At 35.3% G+C, this 25,566-nt stretch overlaps 5 protein-coding genes and 1 long non-coding RNA gene across 6 annotated transcripts; 4 read left to right on the top strand and 2 right to left on the bottom strand.

Annotated features, from left to right (window-relative positions):
- Window positions 1-2,813: 2,813 nt before the first annotated feature.
- Window positions 2,814-4,617, bottom strand: LOC120176551 (pectinesterase PPME1-like). Its single transcript, XM_039182966.1, has 4 exons — window positions 4,120-4,617; window positions 3,367-3,573; window positions 3,041-3,282; window positions 2,814-2,974 (listed from the first exon to the last, which is right to left on the bottom strand). The coding sequence occupies exons 1-4, from the start codon at window positions 4,615-4,617 to the stop codon at window positions 2,815-2,817; spliced, it is 1,107 nt and encodes a 368-aa protein (XP_039038897.1). The 3' UTR covers window position 2,814.
- A 3,203-nt stretch (window positions 4,618-7,820) lies between these two features.
- On the top strand, window positions 7,821-8,673 carry LOC120176552 (disease resistance protein RPP2B-like). Its single transcript, XM_039182968.1, has 2 exons — window positions 7,821-8,367; window positions 8,450-8,673. Exons 1-2 carry the CDS (start codon window positions 7,882-7,884, stop codon window positions 8,642-8,644), a joined length of 681 nt encoding a protein of 226 aa, XP_039038899.1. The 5' UTR covers window positions 7,821-7,881; the 3' UTR covers window positions 8,645-8,673.
- A 651-nt stretch (window positions 8,674-9,324) lies between these two features.
- LOC120176553 lies at window positions 9,325-9,542 on the top strand. The gene is made up of 2 exons (XR_005521338.1): window positions 9,325-9,410; window positions 9,504-9,542. It is a non-coding gene; the product is annotated as an uncharacterized LOC120176553 (long non-coding RNA).
- A 1,797-nt stretch (window positions 9,543-11,339) lies between these two features.
- LOC120176626 (ankyrin repeat-containing protein BDA1-like) lies at window positions 11,340-12,550 on the bottom strand. The gene is made up of 3 exons (XM_039183021.1): window positions 12,370-12,550; window positions 12,183-12,325; window positions 11,340-12,071 (listed from the first exon to the last, which is right to left on the bottom strand). Exons 1-3 carry the CDS (start codon window positions 12,548-12,550, stop codon window positions 11,340-11,342), a joined length of 1,056 nt encoding a protein of 351 aa, XP_039038952.1.
- A 3,877-nt stretch (window positions 12,551-16,427) lies between these two features.
- Window positions 16,428-17,057, top strand: LOC120176625 (disease resistance-like protein DSC1). The gene is made up of 2 exons (XM_039183020.1): window positions 16,428-16,868; window positions 16,965-17,057. Exons 1-2 carry the CDS (start codon window positions 16,428-16,430, stop codon window positions 17,055-17,057), a joined length of 534 nt encoding a protein of 177 aa, XP_039038951.1.
- A 5,212-nt stretch (window positions 17,058-22,269) lies between these two features.
- Window positions 22,270-24,413, top strand: LOC120176624 (disease resistance-like protein DSC1). The gene is made up of 4 exons (XM_039183019.1): window positions 22,270-22,368; window positions 22,669-22,953; window positions 23,160-23,510; window positions 23,688-24,413. The coding sequence occupies exons 1-4, from the start codon at window positions 22,270-22,272 to the stop codon at window positions 24,411-24,413; spliced, it is 1,461 nt and encodes a 486-aa protein (XP_039038950.1).
- The last annotated feature ends 1,153 nt before the right edge of the window (window positions 24,414-25,566 follow it).

Below are 25,566 nucleotides of genomic sequence, written 5' to 3'. Positions count from 1 at the left end.
AAAATTATATTTTATTAAAAATTAATAAAAATATTTTTATTAAAAATTAATAAAAAAATTATATTTTATTAAAAATTATCACATCGACGTGATGAGTTTAAATAAAAATATTTTTATTCAAACATGACACCTCAACGTGCCTAGTTTCATAAGCACTATAAAAAAAATTTAGATCCCAAAATAAACTCCTACTTGCCATATTTTTCCAAATTATTTACTTGTATGTCCTATTGGACTAAAAACCGCTAGCATCTACTTCATCGGTGGCCCATTTTACTTTAGGCATCAATGACTAAAGAAATAAAGTGACTAAAAATTCAATTCTAAATGAAAATCATTCAATGCTTATCACATATTATGTAACGACCAATTAATTATAAACTAATCAAACTACTAATAGAAAAATAAAGGATACAATTCAATTTGTAAAATCTTTTGTGAGGTGTTATTCTTGTTATATAACTGAATCGGTGCTATTTTGCATATATATTAATTTTGTTAATATTATGATAAATTCTTAAGTTAGTTTGGTGGTTGAGTGTTTAATATTACTTCATAGAGGTCTTTAGTTTGAATCTCTTTAAAAGTATAGTTTTTCATAAACAAACGACGTTGTTTTTGGCTTTTTAAGCATCAAAAGAGTCAAGTCAAAAAACGTCGTTTTGGTGAGGCAACCACATCAACAACGTCACGACACACAACAGCCACGTTATCATCCTGTTAAACCATTAACGGCGGAGTAACATAATTGCACTTAATTTTTTTTTTAAATTGTCTAGGGCATTTAATGGTGAGATTGATTTCAGAACTATTGAAGCAGTATTGGTTAACGGTGTTTACATGTTTTTTCATCAAAAAGTTATTTTTGTGTTTTTAAAAACCAAGACAATGGTCTCAGGTCATGTTAGCTAACGCGATGGTGTCCTAGCTCTAGATGTTATCTTATTAATTATTCGTGATATGCGGGTATCATTCTCAAATTTCTCGTCGTTTTTTCAAATAAGATAATGTTATTTTATTATGGTAGTAATGTGATGGTGTCCTAATTCATTGGATGTTATCTTTTTAATTAATCTTGAGAGGAGGGCATCCTTCGCAAAATTTGCATTCATATAAGGATTATATTGGATGTTATCTTTTTAAATTGTAAATTTAAATATGATGGTGTCCTAATTCATCACATGTTTATGATATTCTCTAATTGCTTCAGCTTGAATCAAGATTCAATTGATAACATTGAGGCAAATGCCATGCTCAATATTCAATCCCTAAGTGAGAAATGGGCATCAAGATATTATAAGGAGTTCTCTCCGGATCCCCTACCAAAACTGATTTGTTGTTTCCCGGGAAACAAAATTTCAGCAAATAGGTTTGAGAATCATAGCATGAAATCTTCCTTGAATTTGAAGATAGCCCCAAGTGGGCGTAGTGGGAGCAGATTCTTGGTTTTTGCTATATGTCTTGTGGCCGATCTCACTGACAGCGGTCGCATTAAAGATCTTGAATTTATCTGTGAATATCAACTGGTAGCCGCCAGTGGTAGTGATGGTGACGGTGGTTTTGAAAAGTACAAAAGTGAGTTATTTTGCGAGGCAAAGCATTGGACGAATGGTATTTGCATGGGTGATCATGTGTACATTCTGTGTGGTAAGGATATGGTTAGAGAAGACAAGAATTATGAGGAGGCATCGTTTCAATTCTGCATCAAACATGGCACATTCAATGAAGAAGAATATATGGAGGTGAAGAAATGTGGAGTTGATGTAATTTACGTGGATGCAGAGAGGTGCACCATCACTGATGTCATGAGATGTGATAAATCCAACCACATAAAATGGGCAATTTGTTCAATAATCTGTGATAGTTGTTCTCGCCTGATATATTATCCATATCACGGAAAATCAGTAACGATGCTTTGGTAACATAACTGGCGGTTTGTTTCTCCAACTTAGGTATAAACTTTGAAACAACTTGAATAAAGCAACCACGCAAACCAGTAATGCTTTCTGTGTAACCATGTTGTTGGGAAACACCCAGTGCCGTCAAACCAGCTTGATCAGTGGCATGCTTATCAGCCTTGCAGTTTAATAGTAGTTTAAGCATCTGTTTAATTGATAGTTTGAGATATAAAAAAGCTACATTAATCAATTAATCGTCTCTATAAAGTACAAAACAATCAATGTAGTATTAATTATTAACACTAAGGAGTCAAACCTGGGCCTCATTGCTGCTAGCTGCTATGTGCAGTGCTGTGTTGCCATTTTCATCCTTTCGATTCACCACTTCTCGATGATAGGCTGTCTTCATAAGTGTCCTAAGTAGGACTTGGAGAACATCTAGCCTTCTGTTTTCCACGGCTATATGCAAAGCAGTGCTATTTTGAGTTGTAAAATCCAGGATACTATCAGGGCAAGCCTCTAGAAACCTATCCAGAAAGAAGTCCTGGTTTGCAACTTTACTTACATAGTGCAAAGGAGTCTTACTCTTCCTTCCTCTGACACGAGCAAGATCTTTTTCGATCTCCAAAAAGCAAGGCGCCACCTCTTTATGGCCTTTTTTTAACTGTTAGTCTTAAATAACATGTTAGTCTTAAGCGTATTATTATTGTTCATGCCCATAATAATATTTGACTATGAAACTTTTAATAATAATAATGTTATTATATGGATTTTATTATCTTTCAGTTTTTGTTAAACACAGACATATAACTGATAATAATAGTGGCAATGCCTTTATTCAATAAAATCGGTAAATAAATGTATTATTACAATCATCATATGATTGGTCTTTAGGTATACTCTAACAATAGATTGATCAGATCATCGGAGGAGGGAGCAGCCATTTGGTGGCAACAACGTAGTCAAGCGACAAGAATGGTTCGGCTTCCTTTTCGGTTAGCTGCTTGGTGAATGGCTCCCGCCCACTGGAAGATGCGCCTACCCCAGTGCACTTGTATTCTCCATAGTAAACAGTTCTACAAAAAAAATAATTATCATTATCATAATTAATCAATAAGATTAGTGTGTGACCATCAACTTACTTGGCTCTTTCTGGTTGCATGTCATGAGACCAGCCGGCAGGATTCACAACGTCGGTCATTTCAGTATAAGCATAAACAACTCTCGGACTGCTCTTCCATGCCCTCCCCAAAAATGAACCCTTTGCCGTTCCGGTGATTTTTCCGTGCACAATGGAGTACCCGGTGTCCTCCGATGAACTTTCTCTAGCTTGTGCCGTGATTACTGTAAGTTTCGGTTCTATTTCTACAAATATTTCCGTGTCCTGCATCCCACTTTTCCAATCAAATTCTGGCATATCTATATATATATATATATATCGTATTTCATGTGTTTTCTAAATGTATACCAGATATAAAGATTTCCCACTTCCAAAAATGAAATCAACGGTGCCTCGAATATAGCAATCCTTGAAGAAGTGGTTCCCCCTGTCATCGCACACTGTATCCTGAAAACCGAATATGTTGCAGCCATAAAATGCCGATCTGTCACCGGATACTCTCAAGGCAACTGCTTGTGCTCCTTCCCTTTTCCCATCAGGCTTCGGAGCACTGTTCTATGTATAATAACAAATTATTGAAAGTTAACAATGTATTCAATTCAAGGAAGAACATGTTGTTAAGAATTTATAAGTGGAGAAAATAAATAAAACGATATCAACATGTATAATACGTGTAAAAGATGAGATTTAACGATGTTCAATTTTTTTTTTATTTCTACTGGTAAAAAGAATAATAATCCATTATAAACGTATAGATCATCATGTTCATCATGAAAATATATTCTAGGGTATGTACATATGTATTAATAATAGAAATTTTTGTATGGACGTATACAAATAAAATTCAGATTAGACATCATCAATAAAATAAACAATTAATCTAAAGAAATTTAGATTTCAATGTCTACCCTAGATAACATATACATGCAACCACATGCTAAGGATACATATACATAATATCTCATGTGTGCTAAAGTTTGATATTTATTTATTTATTTAAAATATCTCAAAATATTCTCTTACTATCTCTATAAAGTTAAACATCAATTATAATTTGAGTTAAAATATAAGTATATGTGCTGGTTAAATTCTGGAGCTTACTATTATGTTGAGATAAGCACCCACAAAGTAATTAGACAAGGTGGTGAGAGTGCCGCTGTCTACAGTTCCATAGTCCTTGGCGGTGGCATCAAATGTCAAATTGGGCATGTTTTTGGGGTCCCCCACCAGTGTAACGTAAGGCTTGTCTCGAGGGATCGTGATTTTCTCTTGGTAAGATCCGGGTCCGATAGATATTATAACGCGTTTGCTGTTCCCGGCTGGAACGCTGTCAATGGCTTTCATTATGGTAGCGAAATCTCCACCGTCACCTTGCTTAACCTTTATGATTTTAGGTTCAGCCTCGGCCTGAACCAATTCTGGGTCTAAAGTGCCAGTCCTTTGACTGAGAGGCTTGATAACGCTACTGAACCAATCATTTACCTTGGATTTGTCCTCTGGTATCTGTGTACTCTGAGACTGAACGATCGGAGCAAAAAAGACAATCATGCAGATTGCTGCATAAACTCCACCGTTTTCGATTCCTTTTTTTCCTGTCATTTTTATTTTTTATTGTTGATATTGTGTTTATTTTTTCTGTTACTCTAATTTATAAGATAAATTTGTGAAGAAAAATCTGTAAACATGAGATTTAGAGTGATCCTCGCTCCGCCTATCATTTTTTATAGTTCTTGCATGCACCATTAAGTTTGTTGTGTAATTTAAATCAATACTTTAAGATGGTCCCACTAGTGACTTGACACACGGCATTAAAATTTCTGGAATGTTCAAAATATATTATTATATCATTTTGTAATTTATATTAGAATTAATATACTTTTATAAAATAGAATAAATAAAATTAATTTTAATTATACTTTAACTTAAATAATATTTTTATTAAAATTAAAATAATAATGTATAATCTTATGATTAAATATTATACTCTCCTTAAGAATTTTAGAATTTTAGGTTCAAATTACATCATATATATATATATATATATATATATATATATATAGTTTTCATTAAATTATATCATGTGTTATTATCTTATCCAAAGATACAAACTTACTAGGAAAAATACACATAAAATATCATATGGCGATAATAACCTTAATTAAAGCAATATTAAAATTTAATGACTCCAATATAATTTCTGTATTGCGGAGGATTGTTAGGATGTATAAGTGTGTGATTGTTTTGATTCAAGTAACTAAAAAAGAGATTTGACTGAATCGAATATAGCGAGGTTTTGGTGCGATGATGTTGTCGATTTTAGATTCTCGAAAGCTGTGGGCAATGTTGGGGGTCTGCTGACTGTGTGGGATAAGAGTCATTTTTTAAAGGACATATTCTTTCTTTTATTAGGGAGGTATGCTTCACAGTTTTCGAATTGCTCAGTGTTGAATGCTTATGCTCCTTGTCATGTAGGCTCACTATGGAATGAGAATATGGTTGAGAGGGGAAATTTAATTAATAATTGATTCATGGCTGGTGACTTTAATGCCATTCGAAACCATAGTGAGAGAATTGGCTGCTCTTTTAGTCAAACTGAGATTGCAGCTTTCAACACGTTCATTGCAGAGTGTGATCTTTTTGGTATGCCTTTAGCGGGGAGGAATTTTACATGGTTCAGACAGGAAAATAGTAGGAACCGCCTTGTTTTGTTGAGGATGAATGGCTTCAGCTGAGATAACAGTGATGTTATGAGAGGATTGTTAGTGTGGCTCTAAGGATATTAGATATGTCTTTCCCCGTTTGTACAGGATGCTTCAAAGGAAATTGGTTGTTGTAGAAATAATTGTTGGCAATGGAAGCTGGCAGGACGTTGTATGGGAGATTAGTTGCAAGATGCTTGCTGGAACAAGAAAAACACTGTCTGGGAGTGGTTAATAAATTGGTCATGTCAACAAGAGTTTGGTGGCGGGTGAATTGGTTGTAACTTAGGACAATAGATGAATTATTAGAATTCTGCTTTCAAGTCCGATTGCGAGGAGAAGAAAAATCGTTTTTGGTTTATTTGTGCTGCTTCGATACTTTGAAATTTGTTCATGTCTCAAGATCGAAAATTGCAATGGTTGATCTTCTTGCAAATGCGGGTCTTTGTAGACAAGAATTAATCAAAGCGTGGTGGAAAGTGGGGAGAACGGTTCTGAAGAATTTTTTTTTTGTTCGTTGTCTTATGTTGTGGCGATTCATGGTCTGGTTTGTGGCTGCTTTAGGTTTTTGTTGAGGTTGATTTGAATACTTGCAGTTAACCTTTGGTTCTGCTTTCATGTTTTAGTGGTTTAGGGTGGTTTTTTGGGGTTTTGTTTTTGCTCTGTTGGCATGGGTGAATAGGTTTTGATGGGTTTACAGGTGTTTTTAGTTGCAATCTGTTGTCTATGTTTGTGTTGCAAGGTATATTGATTGCAACAGGTTGTTGCAGGGTGCCTTCACGTTCAGCAGATTTTGATTGTGTTTGTTTTGAACGTTGTTCCAATGCTTGATTGTGTTGTACTCTTTTCCTCCATATAGGTTTAAGGAGGTTTTTAATGAGGCACACAGTTTAGGCGTGGACATGTTGACTTTATCAATAAAATATTTATGCCGAGCAAAAAAAAAACTGTGAACGTTTTGGAAGGTCTAATTTGTAGGAGGCGTGTTAACTGTTGAGTGTCGTGCTTGATTTGAGTTTCGTGTAATGCAGTTTTCTGGCATGAAACAAGGCTTTTGTAGAGCTATCTCAGTTGTTTACGATCAAGCAAGCTTGTGGGTTTTAATGTGATAATAAGCCCAACCACAATGTGAAACATGCAAGGTCATTAGCAAAGGATCTCATCAAGTTATTCTATGCTTCATGCAATTGTTAGGTGAGCTTTTAGAATGGGTATTGTCGTGCACTTCAGTGATTCCTTTTTGCAGGAGTGATTTTGTAAGCTTGGGGTTGTGTTTTGTTGGGTGATTTTGTTGTTTGGTGTTGACTCTTTTTATATTGTCGGGGAGAATGTACTTTTTTTCATCCTTTTAAGATTAAAGAGGTTTTTAACGAGATACTCTCATTGTCTATTGTCTTTATAGTTATATTAATAAAAATTATAATTGCCGAGCAAAAAAAATTGTCTTAGTTTTAATTTAATTCAAAAAGAAAGTCATACAATTGGTTATTTTGACACATTTAAATAATGACATGTGTAACCATCTAATTGAAGAGTTTTTAATTAATTTTATTATTTAATTTAAATAATTTTCTCATCAATTAGGTGGTGACATATATCACCGCCAATTTAAAGAGAAAAATGAGAGGAAACATTTATTGTTAAGAGGAATTGAACCAAATGCATCAAGCTTTCAGGGTCACACCTCACCACTTAATTGGTGGAAAAATTAATTGAATTAAATATTAAATTTAATTAAAAAACTCTCTAATAAGGTGTGACACATGTCACTATTAAAATGTGTTAAAATAACTTATTGACATGTGACACCTCCTGATTAAATGATTTATTTTTTTAATTAAATTAAAACTATGACTATACATTAATAGAATGTGTAACTATTGAGGATTAAATATGTAACTATACCAATCTTATTAACTACTATGTCAATGTCAGCACTTCCATCAAATATTAACAGCTATATTAAAACCAATTAAATAGTTAAGTGATTATATTGGTGAAATTTTTAAAATAATGACTATATTGACACAACCCTATAGATAGATGGTCATCCATGTAATTTACCTTAATATAAAGTCATTTCCTTCTCAAGATTTAATACGAAGTAAACAAGTTAAACGAGAGCGAGTCTCTTCAACTATTCTTTACATTTACATTTAAGCTGATGAATCCTGCTGCTGGTTTTCGGGATCTATCGTACGAATTTCTAAAGTACGCCCAAGGCAATCCACATGCTCTTAAAGTTTTGGGTTCTCAACTCCATAAAAAGTCTAGAAAAGATTGGGAGAGTGAGTTGGATATGCAAAAGGAATATCCCCAACCAGAAATCTCCAAGCTTTTGAAGACGAGCTTTCTTGGGCTTGATGACTTAGAGAAGAATATCTTCCTTGATACTGCAATATTCTTTAATGGGGAACCCAAGGAAGATGTAGAAGCAATTCTAAGTAGCTGTTATAAGGGTGCAAAGCGTGGAATAGGCAATTTGATCGACAAGTGCCTTGTTGAAATCATACCTTCACAACGTATTTCTATGCGTGACATGCTTGAAGAGATGGGCAAGGATATCATTCATAAAGAACCAAAAATTCCCGGAATGCGTAAGACATTATGGAGTTCTAAAGATGTGGTTCAAGTGCTCAAATATAATAAAGTAAGCTCTAATTAAATAATATAAATTCAACCACTTATGTGTTGTGCGTGACCTTAACAAAAGTTTTTTTGTCTGTTATTAGGGGACCGAATCAATTGAAGGAATAAAGTTAGACATGTCTCAAATTGAAATTGATAACATACATCCTACCTTCTTTGAGAACATGCTTAACCTTAGATATATCCAATTCTATCATCCTCGGTACTATTTTACCAAGTCTTGGAATAAGAAGCTACTTCCAACCGACTTGATATTGTGTATCTACCTGATGAGATAAAGTATTTTTGGTGGGATTATTATCCTTTCAAATCTTTATCTTCAAGTTCTAATTTGAAGAATCTTGTTGTGCTGAAATTACGAAATGCCAACATTGAACGACTTTGGAACGAAGATGATAATCAGGTATATTCTTCCATACTTTCTTCAACCAAAACATTTTTGATAAGGCCCTAAGTAAACAGATGATACTTAGAAGTAATATACATATTTTATGTTTTCATTGCACAGGGACTTGTCAATTTAAGGACAATTGATCTTTCTCATTGCATGAAGTTAAGGAAGATCTCATTGCACAGGGACTTGTCAATTTGAAGATAGCCCTAAGTGGGCGTAGTGGGAGCAGATTCTTGGTTTTTGCTATATGTCTTGTGGTCGATCTCACTGACAGCGGTCGCATTGAAGATCATGAATTTATCTGTGAATATCAACTGGTAGCCGCCAGTGGTAGTGATGATGACGGTGGTTTTGAAAAGTACAAAAGTGAGTTATTTTGCGAGGCAAAGCATTGGACAAATGGTATTTGCATGGGTGATCATGTGTACATTCTGTGTGGTAAGGATATGGTTAGAGAAGACTAGAATTATGAGGAAATGTGGAGTTGATGTAATTTACGTGGATGCAGAGAGTTGCACCATTACTGATGTCATGAGATGTGATAAATCCAACCACAATTTTAATTCAAGAGGATGCTAATACTGAGGAACCCCATCACCATTCTGCTACAGAAACAAGCACAAGGAGATCAAAGCGGCACAGGATCACAGGTGATTGGAGCTTAGCAGTACATTTGCTTCTCTATGACATCTGATAACTGCACAAATAAATTATTAGTTAATCTCTTGTTATATCAGATGCAGAAACAAGAACAAGGAGATCAAAGCGGCACAGGGTCACAGGTGATTGGAACTTAGAAATACATTTGCTTCTCTATCACATCTGACAACTGCACAAATAAATTAGTATTAGTTAATCTCTTGTTATATCGTATGCACGGAATTGAGCATGTTGTTGCTGGCACTAGCATCCATGTCGTTGGTCATGAGTAGGATTGACAAAAGTGGGAAAGTGTTGTACATGCAGGTATATGACATAATGAAAACAGAAGTAAAAATATTGTACTGGTATCGATATAGGCCCTGTACACAAATAAGACACAATGAAGGGAAAAAGGAGTATGCTACCACTGTTAATTATAAAATTTACAGCCTCAAAGTTAATTGCTTATAATAGAAAATGAAGTGATTTAATTAAAACCAAGCAGTATGAATCTGAATTGCTCTGCACTGTAAATTGCTTGTCATTTACAAAGCGATATTCCATTTTCAGAAACTGCAACCTTTTGATATTTGTACATAAAATGGGAAATTTGTTCAATAATTTCTTCACATGACTTCAAAATTTGGGGCTCATACTTAAAATGTGTGAACTTAGATAAAAATATTTGTTCCATTTTCAGAAACTGCAACCTTTTGTGATATTTGTACACCAAATTTATGGTGTTTAACGAACAAAAGAATTCTTATTTATATCCATCCTAATTTCAATTTTCTTAAATTTTAATATTTTATAATTTTATTTTATTATAATATATTTTATGAGACATATGTGCTTGTGGAGCCATGAAATTAATCCATTTGAAAAATCTTTAACCAGCTTTTCACTCTTTAGCTAGACTTAAACATTGGCGACGACTTGAGCTTAGCCATTATCAACGAGTCAAGATAGTGTTACATGAGGACATAAGAGAATCAATTTTATTTAGGGTAAACTATGCGGATAGTCCCTATGTTATTGGTTTGAATGACTTTGGTCATCAATTTGAAAATTAAAGGGGGAATGGTCCTTACCTTTATTGATTTGCTCGATTTAAGTCTCTGACATTATCAATCCGTTCGATTTTAGTCTCTCAGTCGTTAACTACAGTTTGATTTTAGTCCTTTAACCATCTTAGGGACTTAAACAAAAGGTGTTTAATGAAAAGTAATGGTCAAAGGACTAAAATCGAACGAATCGATAATATTAGAGATCATTTCCCTTTAATTTTTAAATTGGTGACCAATTAAACTGAAAATATAAGGGATTATCCGCATAATTTACCCTTTTATTTACTGCTTTTTACCGACAAAACTGAGGTAAAGAATAGAGAAAGGTTGAAGAAGAGACAGGTGGTCTGGTTTTTCCTCATGTGCAACAACTTAGTTGATTCCGGTCACCATCGAAATGTGTCAAAATTAAAGTTATTTTTTTAATTAAATTAAAAATAATATTATAAATTAATAGAATATATAACTATTAAAGACTAAATATTTAACTATATCAATTTTATTAATTACCATATCAATACTTCCATCAAATATTAACTTAAGTAGTTATATTAAAACTAATTAAATAGTTAAATGATCTGAAATAAATATATTTATATATTTTTTTAAATAAAGATATAAATTTAATTAAAAAATAATATATAAAGGATATTATTAAAATTCTCTCTACATATATATGGTAGAATTTAAAGACCTCAGCTCATTTATTTTGTAGGTAAAGAGTATAAAGAAAGTATAGGGTACATGATTTAGTTTATTGGAAGACTAGCCACGATCCTATTGATACTATAGGGTACATGATATAGTTTATTGGGTCAAAGTCATCATCAACCATAGCATAAACTGCAAATGATAAACAATAACCTACAACTACAATGGTGCCTTTCCAGAACTTATCATACATAAAAACAACACTTGAATTGCAGCAGCTGAGAAGTGAAATGGTAAAATCCAACATCCCACGATCGAAACACTGAATTTCGACACTTGATATGCGATACACATGAACGCCATTAAGATGAAAACGATCCCCGAGAGGAGAGAAAGAATTATTGATGCTGAAGAGGTTGGGACAATGAAAGTTATTGATTGGTGAAAGCATACAGCAAGAAACGCAAGTAGCACTTGCAGTGCTGTCCTGAAACCATAGGGAAAAGGTTTAAGCAGGGCTAGTGTTAGGAAAAAGGTTACGATGAACACGACATAGGTCGGAATATAGAAAAGAAGAAACTGGGAAGGGTCCATGACATATGTCCCCAGTTTCTTTGAGGCGTTTCCACCCTGCCAAACACCACCAGGTGGGCTAAGTGTGGCTTGGTACGTTGCAGTTAGAAGCAATCCTAAAATTACCAGTAATGCATTACGGTTCTCGCCTGATATATTATCCATATCACGGAAAATCAGTGACGATGCTTTGGTGGCATAACTGGCGGTTTGTTTCTCCAACTTAGGTATAAACTTTGAAACAACTGGAATAAAGCAACCACGCAAAACTGTAATGCTTTCTGTGTAACCATGTTGTTGGGCAACACCCAGTGCCGTCAAACCTGCTTGATCAGTGGCACGCTTATCAGCCTTGCAGTTTAATAGTAGTTTAAGCATCTGTTTAATTGATAGTTTGAGATATAAAAAAGCTACATTAGTCAAGTAATCATCTCTATAAAGTACAAAACAATCAATGTAGTATTAATTATTAACACTAAGGAGTCAAACCTGGGCCTCATTGCTGCTAGCAGCTATGTGCAGTGCAGTGTTGCCATTTTCATCCTTTCGATTCACCACTTCTAGATGATAGGCTGTCTTCGTAAGTGTCCTAAGTAGGACTTGGAGAGCATCTAGCCTTCTGTTTTCCACGGCTATATGCAAAGCAGTGTTATTTTGAGTTGTAACACCCGGATACTATCAGGGTTGATCATCTCCATTGTGAACCGCGTGCATCCTTCTTCTGCAGCTATATGTAATGGAGTGTCGATAAACTCCACCTCATCCAAGTGCCTCAACACATTCCCATTTCTCTGAATTAGTGAATACAAATCACTAGCATTTCCCATACGAGCAGCACTTTTCAAACTTTCATCCATATCTGGAGGTAGGATCAATTGAATATAGGAAGAGAGAAATTAAGGTTAATAAGAAAATGTTTCTATTGTACCATCACACATTTTTTAGTTAGTAAAAAGTAAATAAATATATCCTCAAATGTTTCAATCTTACACAAGATTGTCGTTATTTCTGTGTTAAAGCTTTGAATGGATTGTGTGGTTAAGGCAAAAAGATCAAAATTGGGATATAAAACATGTTCATCGTGCATGTACGTGTGCAAGCTCGTTCACTAGCAAGTGTAGAATGCGAAATGTCATATGACTTCAAAATTTGGGGCTCATACTTAAAAAATAATATGCAAACTTAGATTAAAAAATTTCCTTTGTAAGATTTAACCCAAAAAAATTCTAATTTTCTCTATTATTATCTCAACAATTTAATTATAATAAATTCTTTCTAAAAGATCATCAAATTTATGGTGTTTAACGAATAAAAAAATTCTTATTTATGTTCATTCTAATTTCAATCTTCTTAAATTTTGATATTTTATAATTTTATTTTATTATAATCTATTTTATAGATCTCATTTTAATAAAGTAGTACATGACGACATATTTTATGAGACGGATGTTTGCGTGTGGAGCCATGAAATTAATCCATTTGAAAAGTCTTTAACCAGCTTTTCACTCTTTAGCTAGACTTAAACATTGGCGATGACTTGAGCTTAGCCATTATCAACGAGTCAAGATAGTTGTTACATGAGGACATAAGAGAATCAATTTTATTTAGGTAAACTATGCAGATAGTCCCCTATGTTATTGGTTTGATTGACTTTGGTCATCAATTTGAAAATTAAGGGGGAATGGTCCCTATTGATCTGTTCGATTTAAGTCTCTAACATTATCGATCCGTTCGATTTTAGTCTCTCTGTCATTAACTCCATTTTGATTTTAGTCCCTTGGCCATGTAGGGACTTAGATCAAAGGGACTTAAACAAAAGGGGTTTAACGAAAATTAATGGTCGAAGGAATAAAATCGAACGAATAGATAATGTTAGAGATAATTTCCTTTTAATTTTTAAATTGGTGACAATCAAACTGAAAAATAGGGGACTATCCGTGTAGTTTACCCTTTTATTTGCTGCTTTTATCGACAAAACTGAGAAGGACCTCTGTTTTGAAAACCGGACCGGCCGGTTCAACCGGGAACCATTGCTTAGTCTGGTTCAATCTAAACCGGTTGAACCGCTACTAGTGAACCGGCCAGAACCGCTACTAGTGAACTGGCCAGAACCGCTGAATCGTTCGAACAGGACCGGCTGAAAACCGAAAAAAACCGGGAAAAATCGAGATTTAAAAAAAAAAAAATTAAACCAAACAACGTCGTTTGTTAAACGAGCCAAGTCGAACTCGAGTATTGCTGAGCTCGACTCGAACTTGAAAACTTTAAAAGTAAGTTCAACTCAACTCAAACTCACAAGCTAAAAATTATCAAGTTCAACTCAAACTCGAAATATAATATTGAAACTTGAACTCAAAAAAATTTAGAAGCTCGATTGAAGCTTAAAATTCGAGCTTGATTGAAGTGAAAGAATAGTTCACTCAATGTTCACCAAAAGGCTCCATGATTTTGAATGCCAAATTACCTCTATTATTTATAGAAGTTATTTGTGATGCTCATCTATGTTTCTTAGCAATGTGAGATTGTTTTGTTCTCATATTTTTACTCTTTAGACTTTTGGGAGGCTCTTCTATGTTTCTTAGCCATGTGGGATTATTTTTTTAAAAAAAATTAAACCAAACAATATCATTTTGTTATGATTTTTTTAACCCTAAATTTATTTTTTAATTATAATTATATAATTATACTTATTATTTAATATTTTTACCTTAAATATTATGTTGTAGTTAATTTGAATCATTTTGTTTCACTTGATTTTATGATTTTTAACTTATATATGTTATGACTTGCTTTGAATATGACTTGTGATATAAAAAAATATTTTTTATTAAATATTTTTGATATTTTTATTTAATTTTTTAAATAATTATGAAGTCGTCCAGTTCTTCCGACCGATCGGACCAGTTCGACCGATTAAATCAGTGAACCGATAGCATGACCGGTTCGATAATCGATCCGATTCTGAAAACCATGAGAATGATCAATCAATATGCGTGTGGACCTTAGAAACCCCACTGCAATCAATTTCTTTATTTCTAACCTCTTAATATGTGCTGTCACAGTCATGTGAATTTCAAGGAAACTGAGGTGAAGAATGGAGAAAGGTTGAAGAAGAGATACGTGGTCTGGTTTTCCCTCACGTGCAACAACTTCAGTTGAATCCCTCTTTATTGTATCTGAGTTCCAATATAAAATATTTTTATTTAGATTTGATAAAAAATAATAAAAAATTATATTTTATTAAAAATTATCACATCGACTTAATGAATTTGAATAAAAATATTTTTTATTGAAAATATTACCTCAACGTGCCTAGTTTCATAAACACTATAAAAAATATCTTAGATCCCAAAATAAACTCCTACTTATCATATTTTCCCAAATAATTTACTCGTATGTCCTATTGAGCTAAAAACCTCTAGCATCTACTTCATCAGTGGCCCATTTTACTTCAGGTATAAAGCTTTCGGGGTCACACCTCACCTCCTAATTAGTGAAAAAATTAATTGAATTAACTATTAAATTTAATTAAAAAATTCTCTAATAAGATAGTGACATATGTCATTATTGAAATGTATAAAAAATAATTGGTTGACATGTGACATTTCCTGATTAGATGATTTATTTTTTTGAATAAAATTTAAAATAAGACTAAATTAATAGAATGTGCAACTATTGAAGACTAAATATGTAATAATACTAATTTTATTAACTACCATGCCAACACTTCAATAAAATATTAACTTAAGTAGTTATATTAAAATCAATTAAGTAGTTAAATGATCTGAAATAAATATATTTATAAAACTTTTTAAATAAAGATATAAATTTAATTAAAAAATAATATATAAAGTATATTATTAAAATTCTCTCTACGTATATATGGTAGAATTTAAAGACCTCCGCTCATTTATTTTGTAGGTGAAGAATGGGGAAAGGTTGAAGAAGAGACAGCTGTCACAGTCCAGTCTCTTTCAGGGTCAATAAAAGGCACCAATATTAATGTTACTCTTATTTTCATGCCAGAATAAAAAAAGCCAACCCAAGCGCCCCTGTTGTTTTCTCTCTTTTGCTTCAATCACACAGTCAGTACTCTTTCATGGCTTTGCCCATAAAAAAAAGATGGAACTCTTTCATGGCTTCTTCTTCCTCTTCTCCTCCAATGAAGTATCAAGTTTTCTTGAGCTTTAGGGGTGAAGACACACGTCTTAACTTCACCTCTCATCTACACCAAGCTTTGAAGGGGAAGGGATTTGGTGTCTTCTTCGATGAAGAAGAGTTGGAAAGAGGGGAGCCTATATCACCAGCACTTTCTCGAGCAATTGAAGCATCGAGACTCTCCATCATCGTTTTGTCTAAAGACTATGCTTCTTCAAAATCATGCTTGGCTGAACTCTCCGATATCATGAACCGCAAGAAAACTCATGGTCAAATTGTCCTTCCCATCTTTTATCATGTTGATCCCTCTGACGTTCGGAATTTTGGTGGCAGTTTCAAAGCATCCTTTGTTGTCCATGAATCAGATAGGCCTCGTGAAGTGGAGCGATGGAAAGCTGCCTTTGCTGAAGCCGGTAAATTAAAAGGGTGGCATATCCAATTTGACAGGTAAACTATATTCTTACTCATCTTCTTTATTTGACTTTATCTTTGGTTTAACTTTTATTTTTCTTATTATCTGCCAGATCTGAATACCAGTACATTAATGATATCGTTAAATATGTATTAAAGAAGTTGATGAATAGTTATTCTGGAAGTGCTTCTGAAGAATTTATCGGAATAGATTATCAGAAAAAGAAGATTTTGGAGCTGATTAAGCAAAATCGAGTAATAGGACTCTGGGGCATGGGTGGTATAGGCAAAACCACCCTTGCTGATGTTGTTTATAAGGAAGTCTCTAACACGTTTGAAAGTTGTTACTTTCTTCAAAATGTTAGAGAGAAAATAGAAAAAAAAGGGAAGGAATCCGTGCGAAACGAATTTATTTCCATACTTTTAAAGGACAAAGAAATTCGTATAGACACCCCTTCCATAGGGTACCCTTACAGGGAGAGGCTGAACAATATACGAGTAATTGTTGTCCTCGATGACGTTAAAGACCCAGAACAAGTAGACTGGATGGGTGTTAAACATTTTGGTGATGGAAGTAAAATTATTCTAACGGCTAGAGATAGACAAGTGCTGAAGAATGGATGAGCTACCCAAATACATAAGGTGAAAGAGTTAAATAAGAAGTATTCTCTTCAACTTTTTTCTGTTACTGCATTTAAGCAGTTGAATCCTTCTGTTGATTTTCTACATCTATCCTACGAGTTTGTACGGTTAGCCCATGGCAGTCCACTTGCTCTTAAAGATTTTGGGTGCTAAGCTATATTCAAAGTCTATAGAAGAGTGGAAAAGTGAGGTGGAAAAAGTAAACAAGTTCGATGTGTTAGGAAATATAACGAGAACAAGTAATTTCCCTATAGCCAGATTAGTGAGAATACGAAATAAAATCGGAAAAATAATACCCGAAAAATTGATAACGGAGTTCAGCCAATTTTGCTTACGTCTCCGGACTGCTGCAGATCTTTTACTAAGAGAGAAATTTTACAGGTGTTTACAAAACACTCACTACTCACAAGAAAGCTCTCTAGTATTGGGAGAAAGAAATGATTTTTGGGATGATTTTGAAGCTAAATGAGCTAGGGTATTTATAGCTGAAGCTTAAGGACTAATATTGTAATTAACCCTATTATAAAAAATAAAAAATTACAGCAGCCCCCCCTTAGCAGCCCCCTTAGCAGCCCCCCCTTAGCAGCCCATGTGTTTTATTAATTTTCAACAATCTCCCACTTGAAGACTGATTTTAATCTGTCTTCACACCTCGATCAATGCAGCAGCATTTCTGGTCTTTTATTCTAGCATGCCAACTGAAGCTGAACACAACTTCAGTTTTTCTGTGGTCACCGTCTTTGTTAACATGTCTGCTGGATTTTGAGCTCCACTAATCTTTTCAAGTTTCAAAATCCCATCTTCCAGAAGAGACCGGATAAAATGATATCTCAATTGTATGTGCTTCGTCCTGGAATGAAAAGACGAATTCTTCGCTAGATGGATAGCACTTTGACTGTCGCAATACAAGACATTGTTTTCTTGTTTCTTGCCTAACTCTTCCAAGAAACTTTGGAGCCAGACCATTTCTTTGCTGGCTTCCGTAACAGCGACATATTCTGCTTCGGTTGTAGAGAGAGCAACTATCTTCTGTAGTTGAGAAACCCAACTCACTGCGGTTCCTCCTAGAGTATAGACATACCCTGTAGTGCTTCTTCTGATGTCAACATTTCCGGCTAAGTCAGCATCTACATAGCCTGTCAGTATCGTATCTCCACCTTTGAAACAAAGTGCTTTGTTTGTGGTACCTCGCAGATATCTGAGGATCCATTTGACTGCTTCCCAGTGTATTTTGCCTGGATTATTCATGTACCTGCTAACAACTCCCACTGCTTGAGCAATATCTGGTCTGGTACAAACCATGACATACATCAGACTTCCAATTGCTGAGGCATACGGCACCTTCACCATGTGTGCACGTTCTTCCTCCGTCTTTGGTGACTGTTCTTTGGAGAGTCTGAAATGAACACCTAAAGGTGTACTTACTGGTTTAGCATCTTGCATGTTGAACCTGGAGAGTACTTTGTTGATGTACTCAGCCTGTGATAACATCAAAGTCCCCGACTTTGTGTCTCTCTTGATCCTCATCCCAAGAATCTGCTTTGCAGTGCCCAGATCCTTCATAGCAAACTGCTTCGACAATTTTTGCTTCAAGTGTATAATCTCTTGCATGTCTGAGCCTGCAACGAGCATGTCATCAACGTACAATAATAAAATAATGAAGTTGTTGTTGAACCTCTTGATGTAGCAACAATGATCTGCTTGGCATCTGGTAAAACCACTGCTACCCATGAAACTATCGAACTTCTTGTACCACTGTCTAGGAGCTTGTTTTAAACCATACAAGCTCTTCTTCAACCTGCATACCAGGTTTTTCTTGCCTGCCTCTATGAAGCCTTCTGGCTGCCTCATATAGATTTCTTCCTCCAAATCACCATGAAGGAAAGCTGTCTTTACATCTAACTGCTCAAGATGTAAATTTTCTGCAGCTACAATTTTCAACACCAGTCTGATTGTAGACAGTTTCACGACTGGAGAGAAAATTTCATTGTAATCAATACCTTCTTTTTGCTGAAAGCCTTTGACAACCAATCTTGCTTTGTAACGTTTGCTCCCATCGTGCTCTTCTTTGATCCTGTAAATCCACTTGTTATGGAGCGCTCTCTTGCCTGGTGGTAATTCAGCTAATTCCCACGTCTGATTTGACATAAGCGAGTCCATCTCATCTTTCATGGAAGACTCCCACTTGACTGAATCCTCCACTTGCATTGCTTCATCATAGCACTCTGGTTCACCATTGTCAGTTAGCAACAAGTAGTGTAAAGAAGGTGAATACCGTTGGGTTGGTTTAGGAATTCTGGAGGAGCGTCTCAGTTCTGGTGTGCCTGGTTCTTCCTCTTGAACTGCTTCAGGACTGATCTGAACATCATTTTCAGAAATCTCCTCGAACTCAGCAAATTCCTTTGTTTCAGCCTCGGTATTACTTGATTCTGCGGTTGACCTGTCTTTGTACATCACATTTTCATTGAAAATGACGTCTCTGCTTCTGATGATCTTTCGATTTTCGTAGTCCCAAAACCGGTAACCGAACTCATCACCGCCATAACCAACAAAGGCACATTTGTTGGACTTAGCATCAAGTTTACTTCTTTCAGCAGAGTCTATGTGTACATAAGAAATACAACCAAACACTCTTAAGTATGAAAGGTTTATTTCTTTCTTGCTCCAAGCTTCCTCTGGTATTCCGCCATCCAAAGGAACAGAGGGCCCACGGTTGATCAGGTAAGCTGCAGTGTTGATAGCTTCAGCCCATAGAAATTTGGGCAATCCGGCATGTATCCTCATGCTTCTAGCACGTTCATTCAGAGTTCTGTTCATGCGCTCTGCTACGCCATTCTGCTGCGGTGTTATGGGAACTGTTTTCTCCATCTTAATCCCATTGTTTGCGCAGAAATCTCTGAATCTACTGTCTCTGTTCTCTCCTCCATTGTCTGACCTCAACCTCTTGACTTTCAAACCAGTCTCATTTTCCACCATGGCCTTCCATTTTCTGAAGGTATCAAAGACTTCTGATTTCTTCTTCAGAAAATAAACCCACACCTTCCTTGTTGAATCATCGATGAAGGTGACATAATATAGTGAGCCTGCAAGAGATGGAACTGGGGATGGTCCCCATACATCAGTATGAATCAATTCTAACCTTTCTGCCTTGGGTGCCTTGCCAATCTTTGCAAAACTGACTTTCTTTTGTTTGCCAAAGATGCAATCCTCGCATAGTCCGACATCCACATTCTTTAGATCCGGCAACTTCCCTTTTGACAGAAGTATCTTCATTCCTTTCTCGCTCATATGGCCAAGCCTTTGGTGCCATAGGTTTGATTTTCCATCAGCATCTGCTACTGCAATGATATTCTCTAAATTTGAGGTTACATAGAGAGTACCAGTCTTTTTACCACGAGCAATAACGAGTGCTCCTTTGGTAATCTTCCATTCACAACCTGAAAAGGTTGTGCTATATCCTTCTCCATCAAGCTGTCCAACAGAAATCAGATTTCTTTTGAGGCCAGGAATATGTCTCACTCCTGTCAGCTTCCAGGTGGTCTGGTTTGGCAGCTTTAGTCGGATATCTCCTTTTCCGACGATCTTCAAGGTTTCATCATCAGCAAGATGAACCTTCCCAAAATCACCACTGATATAGTTCTCCATGATTTCTTGGCATGGGGTGGAGTGGAAAGATGCCCCTGAATCCAAGATCCATGATTCAATCGGACTGTTGACGCTTAGAATCATGGCATCACCTGTCTCCTCTGTCACGTTGGCAGATTCCTGTGCACCGGTATCTTTCTTCAGTGCTCGGCAATCTCTTTTAAAGTGACCTTTCTTGCCACAATTATAACAGGTAAAATCTTTCTTTCCCGTTCTGGATTTTTCCCGTCTGGATTTGGATCTGCCACGATTTGAATTTCTTTCTGAAGTTCTCCCTCTGGACTCCGTGTGCAAGGCTGAGGAGGTTGATGCTTCACCCGATTCTCTCCGTCGAATTTCTTCGCTCAGTACCAGATCCCGAACATCATCGAATTTCAATTTACTATTTCCCGACGAGCTGCTAACTGCTGTAACAGTAGCATTCCAACTGTCTGGTAGAGATGATAAGAGAATTAAAGCTCGAACTTCATCATCGAATTCAATTTCTACAGAACTCAACTGGGTTGTGATTGTGTTGAGTTCATTCAGGTGTTGAGCCACTGATGCCCCTTCCGTCATCCGCAAATTGAATAATCGCCTCATCAAGTGAACTTGTTTGAGGCCGATGGCTTCTCATACATACTGGAGAGAGCTGCCATAAGACCTGCCGTGGTCTTTTCCTTTGCTATGTTGAAAGCAACATTTCGGGATAACGTCAGTCGGATAACTCCGAGGGCTTGTCTGTCGAGAAGAGCCCAATCTTCATCCTTCATGCCCTCTGGTTGCTTTCCTGAGAGGGGTTGATATAGATTTTTCTGGTACAGAAAATCTTCGATCTGCATCTTCCAAAAGCCAAAGTCCGCACCATCGAACTTTTCAATTTTCACCTTCCTTCGTCTGCAGCCATCGCTCCCACTCGAATCTGGCTTCGTTTGGATCGTTTCTGACAATTTCTGCGAACCGCCGTGTATTAGAACACCTCCGTCGACAAACTCGTATCGCCGACCGAATTCACTATTCACGAAATTCACTATTCACGTGAATAGTAATGAATAGTAACCTCGCAGAAAATTGACAAAATTCACAACCAAAAGCTCTGATACCAGTTGTTAGGAAATATAACGAGAACAAGTAATTTCCCTATAGCCAGATTAGTGAGAATACGAAATAAAATCGGAAAAATAATACCCGAAAAATTGATAACGGAGTTCAGCCAATTTTGCTTACGTCTCCGGACTGCTGCAGATCTTTTACTAAGAGAGAAATTTTACAGGTGTTTACAAAACACTCACTACTCACAAGAAAGCTCTCTAGTATTGGGAGAAAGAAATGATTTTTGGGATGATTTTGAAGCTAAATGAGCTAGGGTATTTATAGCTGAAGCTTAAGGACTAATATTGTAATTAACCCTATTATAAAAAATAAAAAATTACAGCAGCCCCCCCTTAGCAGCCCCCTTAGCAGCCCCCCTTAGCAGCCCATGTGTTTTATTAATTTTCAACACGATGAACCAAAAATTTCACACATTTTGAAGATTAGCTTTGATGGGCTGGATAAGTTACAGAAGGGTGTATTTCTGGACTTAGCATGCTTCTTTAAAGGGGAATCCAAGGAACAAGTAGAAAACGTTCTAAGTTGCGTGTATAGAGGTGCAGCGAGTGGACTAAGCAGCTTGCTCGACAAGTGTCTATTTGACATCAATTCTTATGGGCAGATTTCTATGCATGATATGCTTGAAGAAATGGGTAAAGATATTGTTGATCAAGAATCTAAATACCCTGAAAAGCGTAAAAGGCTATGGAATCCTGAAGACGTGTACCGAGTGCTCATCAATAATAAAGTAAAGAGTTATTTATATTTATATTTATTTTGCCCTTTCGTTTGATGTCCTATGGTTCAGTATCACACTATATATACACACACACGCACACACACTTGATATTATGTAAAATATAATAGGATCTTTTCTAGTGTTTGTTGGGTTAGTTACATATCTGCATGCCTTAGAAAGACAATAAAACAAACATTTTATATGTCCAATTAGCGTAAGCATTTCCTATATTGCATTTATTTACGATTTAACTAGAATGCATGTAATCTTTCTTATACTAATACTTTGGTAAATTGTTTTTTATATCAGGGAACTGACCGAATTGAAGGAATAAAGTTCGACATGTCTCATAGTGATATCCTAAAGTTACGTCCTACATGTTTTGAGAGCATGCCTAATCTTAGATATATCAAATTTGGTCGTATTGATATTGACAATGATATTGATATTGCATATCTTCCAAATGAGTTAAAGTGGCTTCAGTGGAAGTGTTACCCCTTCAAATCTTTATCACTAAATTTTAATCCAAAGAATCTGGTAGTGTTGAAATTATCAGGGCCCAATATGGAACAACTCTGGAATGAAGATTTTCAGGTATATGCTTTTATGTTGCCTTCATCTAGGAAAAAAATATGTATAATTAAGTATAAAAGGTTTTTAAAATAAATATATTCGACTTCTTTTAAAGAAGAAAATTTGTTTAGTGAATTCACGATCATCAAATCTAATATTTCTAATTATGTTGCGACTAAAGTAAATATGCTTACAAGTAATACAATTATTTATATGTTTTTGTACAGGATCTTGTTAATTTAAGGGAAATCGACGTTTCTTTTTGCGATAAGTTAAGGAAGATCCCTAATCTATTAGGAGCCATCAACCTCGAAATCCTTAACTGTAAGTTTTGTGAAAGTTTGGTCGAACTTCCTGAACTCCCAAAGATGTTGAATCGCTTAAATTTATCGTCCACTGGAATAAAAGAAGTTCCCTTTTCTTCAGACCTTTCAAATATTCTTCCAAATGAGTTGAGGTATCTTGAGTGGAACGGTTATCCCTTCAAATCTTTACCACTAAATTTTAATCCAAAGAATCTTGTAGTGTTGAATTTATCATGGGGCAATATGGAACAACTTTGGAATGAAGATTTTGAGGTATATGCTTTTATGCTTTCTTCATCTACAAGTAAATATGTTATGCGACTAAGGTAAATAGATAATGCTTACAAGTAATACAATTATTTTATATGTCGTTTGTACATGATCTTGTTAATTTAAGGAAAATCGACGTTTCTGCTTGCGTGAAGTTAAGGAAGATCCCTAATCTATTAGGAGCCATCAACCTCAAAAGACTTAACTGTGAGTTTTGTGATTAATTGCAAGAGCCTCAAATTACTCTCAGAGCTTCCATCAAACCTGAAGTACTTGGATACTCGACGTTGCATATCATTAGAAAGTGTATCCTTCACTGATCGAAATTTTCTTTCTTTTGATGGTGAAAGAAACTATGCAATGATATTCTCTAATTGCTTCAGCTTGAATCAAGATTCAGTTGATAACATCGAGGCAAATGCCATGCTTCAAATTCAATTCCTAGCGAAGAAATGGGCATCACGATATGATCATGAGTTCTCGATTGATCCCGAACCAAATTTGTTATATTGTTTTCCGGGAAACAAAATTTCAGCAGATAGATTTGAGTATCAGAGCAGGAATTCTTCATTAAGTTTTAAGATAGCCACAAGGGGGAGTAGTGGGAGAAGATTATTAGTTTTTGCTATATGTCTTGTGGTCCATCTCACTGACCATGTTTCCGTTCGAAATCTTCAATTTGTCTGTGAATATCAACTGTTAGCCGCCAGTGGTAATGATGGTGACGGTGGTTTTAAAAAGTTCAAAAGTGAATTGATTTTGGGGGGTATTGCTTGGGATTGCAGGGGTGACCATGTTTTCATTCTATGTGGGAAGGATATGGTTAAAGAAGACCAGGATTATGAGGAGGCATCGTTTCAATTGTACATTAACAATAAAAGAGAACATTTCAAGGCGAAGAAATGATGAGTTCATGTAATTTACGTGGATGCAGAGAGTTGCACCATCACTGATGTTAAGAGATGTGATAAATCCAACCTCTATTTTGATTCTCAAGGAGATGCTAATACTATGGAACCCCATCACCATTCAGCTACAGAAACAAGCACAAGGAGATCAAAGCGGCACAGGTTCGAGTGATTGGAACTTAGAAATACATTTGCTTCTCTTTCACATCTGATAACTGCACAAATAAATTATTAGTTAATCTCTTGTTATATCAGATGCAGAAACAACAAGAAGGGGATCAAACCGGCACAGGGACACAGGTGATTGGAAATCAGAAATACATTTGCTTCTCTATTACATCTGATAAATGCACAAATAAATTAGTATTAGTTAATCTCTTGTTATATCATTATACAGGGCATTGATCATGTTGTTGCTGGCACTAGCATCCATGTTGTTGGTCCTGGTGATGATCTGCGCAGTATATTTTTATTTTGGTTAAATTCTCGTCTGGCCCTTCTGATTTCGTAAGTTACTCAATTTAATCTTAATCACATGTATTAATTGATAGGTAACCTATTTAATTTTCTTTTTCCTACATTAGGTACAACATGTTTATATTATTATTATAGTTTTACTAACATATTTTTGTGTTTCAATGAATATAAAGGCGTGCATCACAAAGTTATTTTTGTGATTTAAAAAATCAAGGTATTGTTATCGTGTCACGTTAGCTAACGTGATAATGTCCTAACTCATTAGATATTATTTTGTTAATTATTCATGACACAGATATCATTCATAAACTTCTCATCATTTTTTAAGGGTAAACTACAACAGATATTAGTAAACTTTAAGCCTTGACTCATTATAACATCAAGTATTTAATGTTGTCAATTTTATACTAACATTTACTTTTAAGTACAATTATCAACACTAGCTACTCTCTTGAAAACCATTATCAACGCTGTCCTACAAGGTTCAACTTTGATGACAGCGATGTTGTTATTCTTGTTATATAACTTAATCGGTGCTATCCAACATATATATTAATTTTGTTAAGATTATAATAAATTCTTAAGTTAGTTTGGTGGTTGGGTGTTTAGTATTACTTCATAAAGGTTTTTAGTTTGAATCTATTTAAAAGTATAGTTTTTCATAAACAAAACGA

This window comes from Hibiscus syriacus, unplaced genomic scaffold (genome assembly GCF_006381635.1).
Source record: "Hibiscus syriacus cultivar Baekdansim isolate YM2019G1 unplaced genomic scaffold, ASM638163v2 tig00112249_pilon, whole genome shotgun sequence".
NCBI classification, from domain to species: domain Eukaryota; kingdom Viridiplantae; phylum Streptophyta; class Magnoliopsida; order Malvales; family Malvaceae; genus Hibiscus; species Hibiscus syriacus.
The sequence above is the reverse complement of the archived record's forward strand: the minus strand, read 5'-3'. Positions and strand labels throughout refer to the sequence as shown.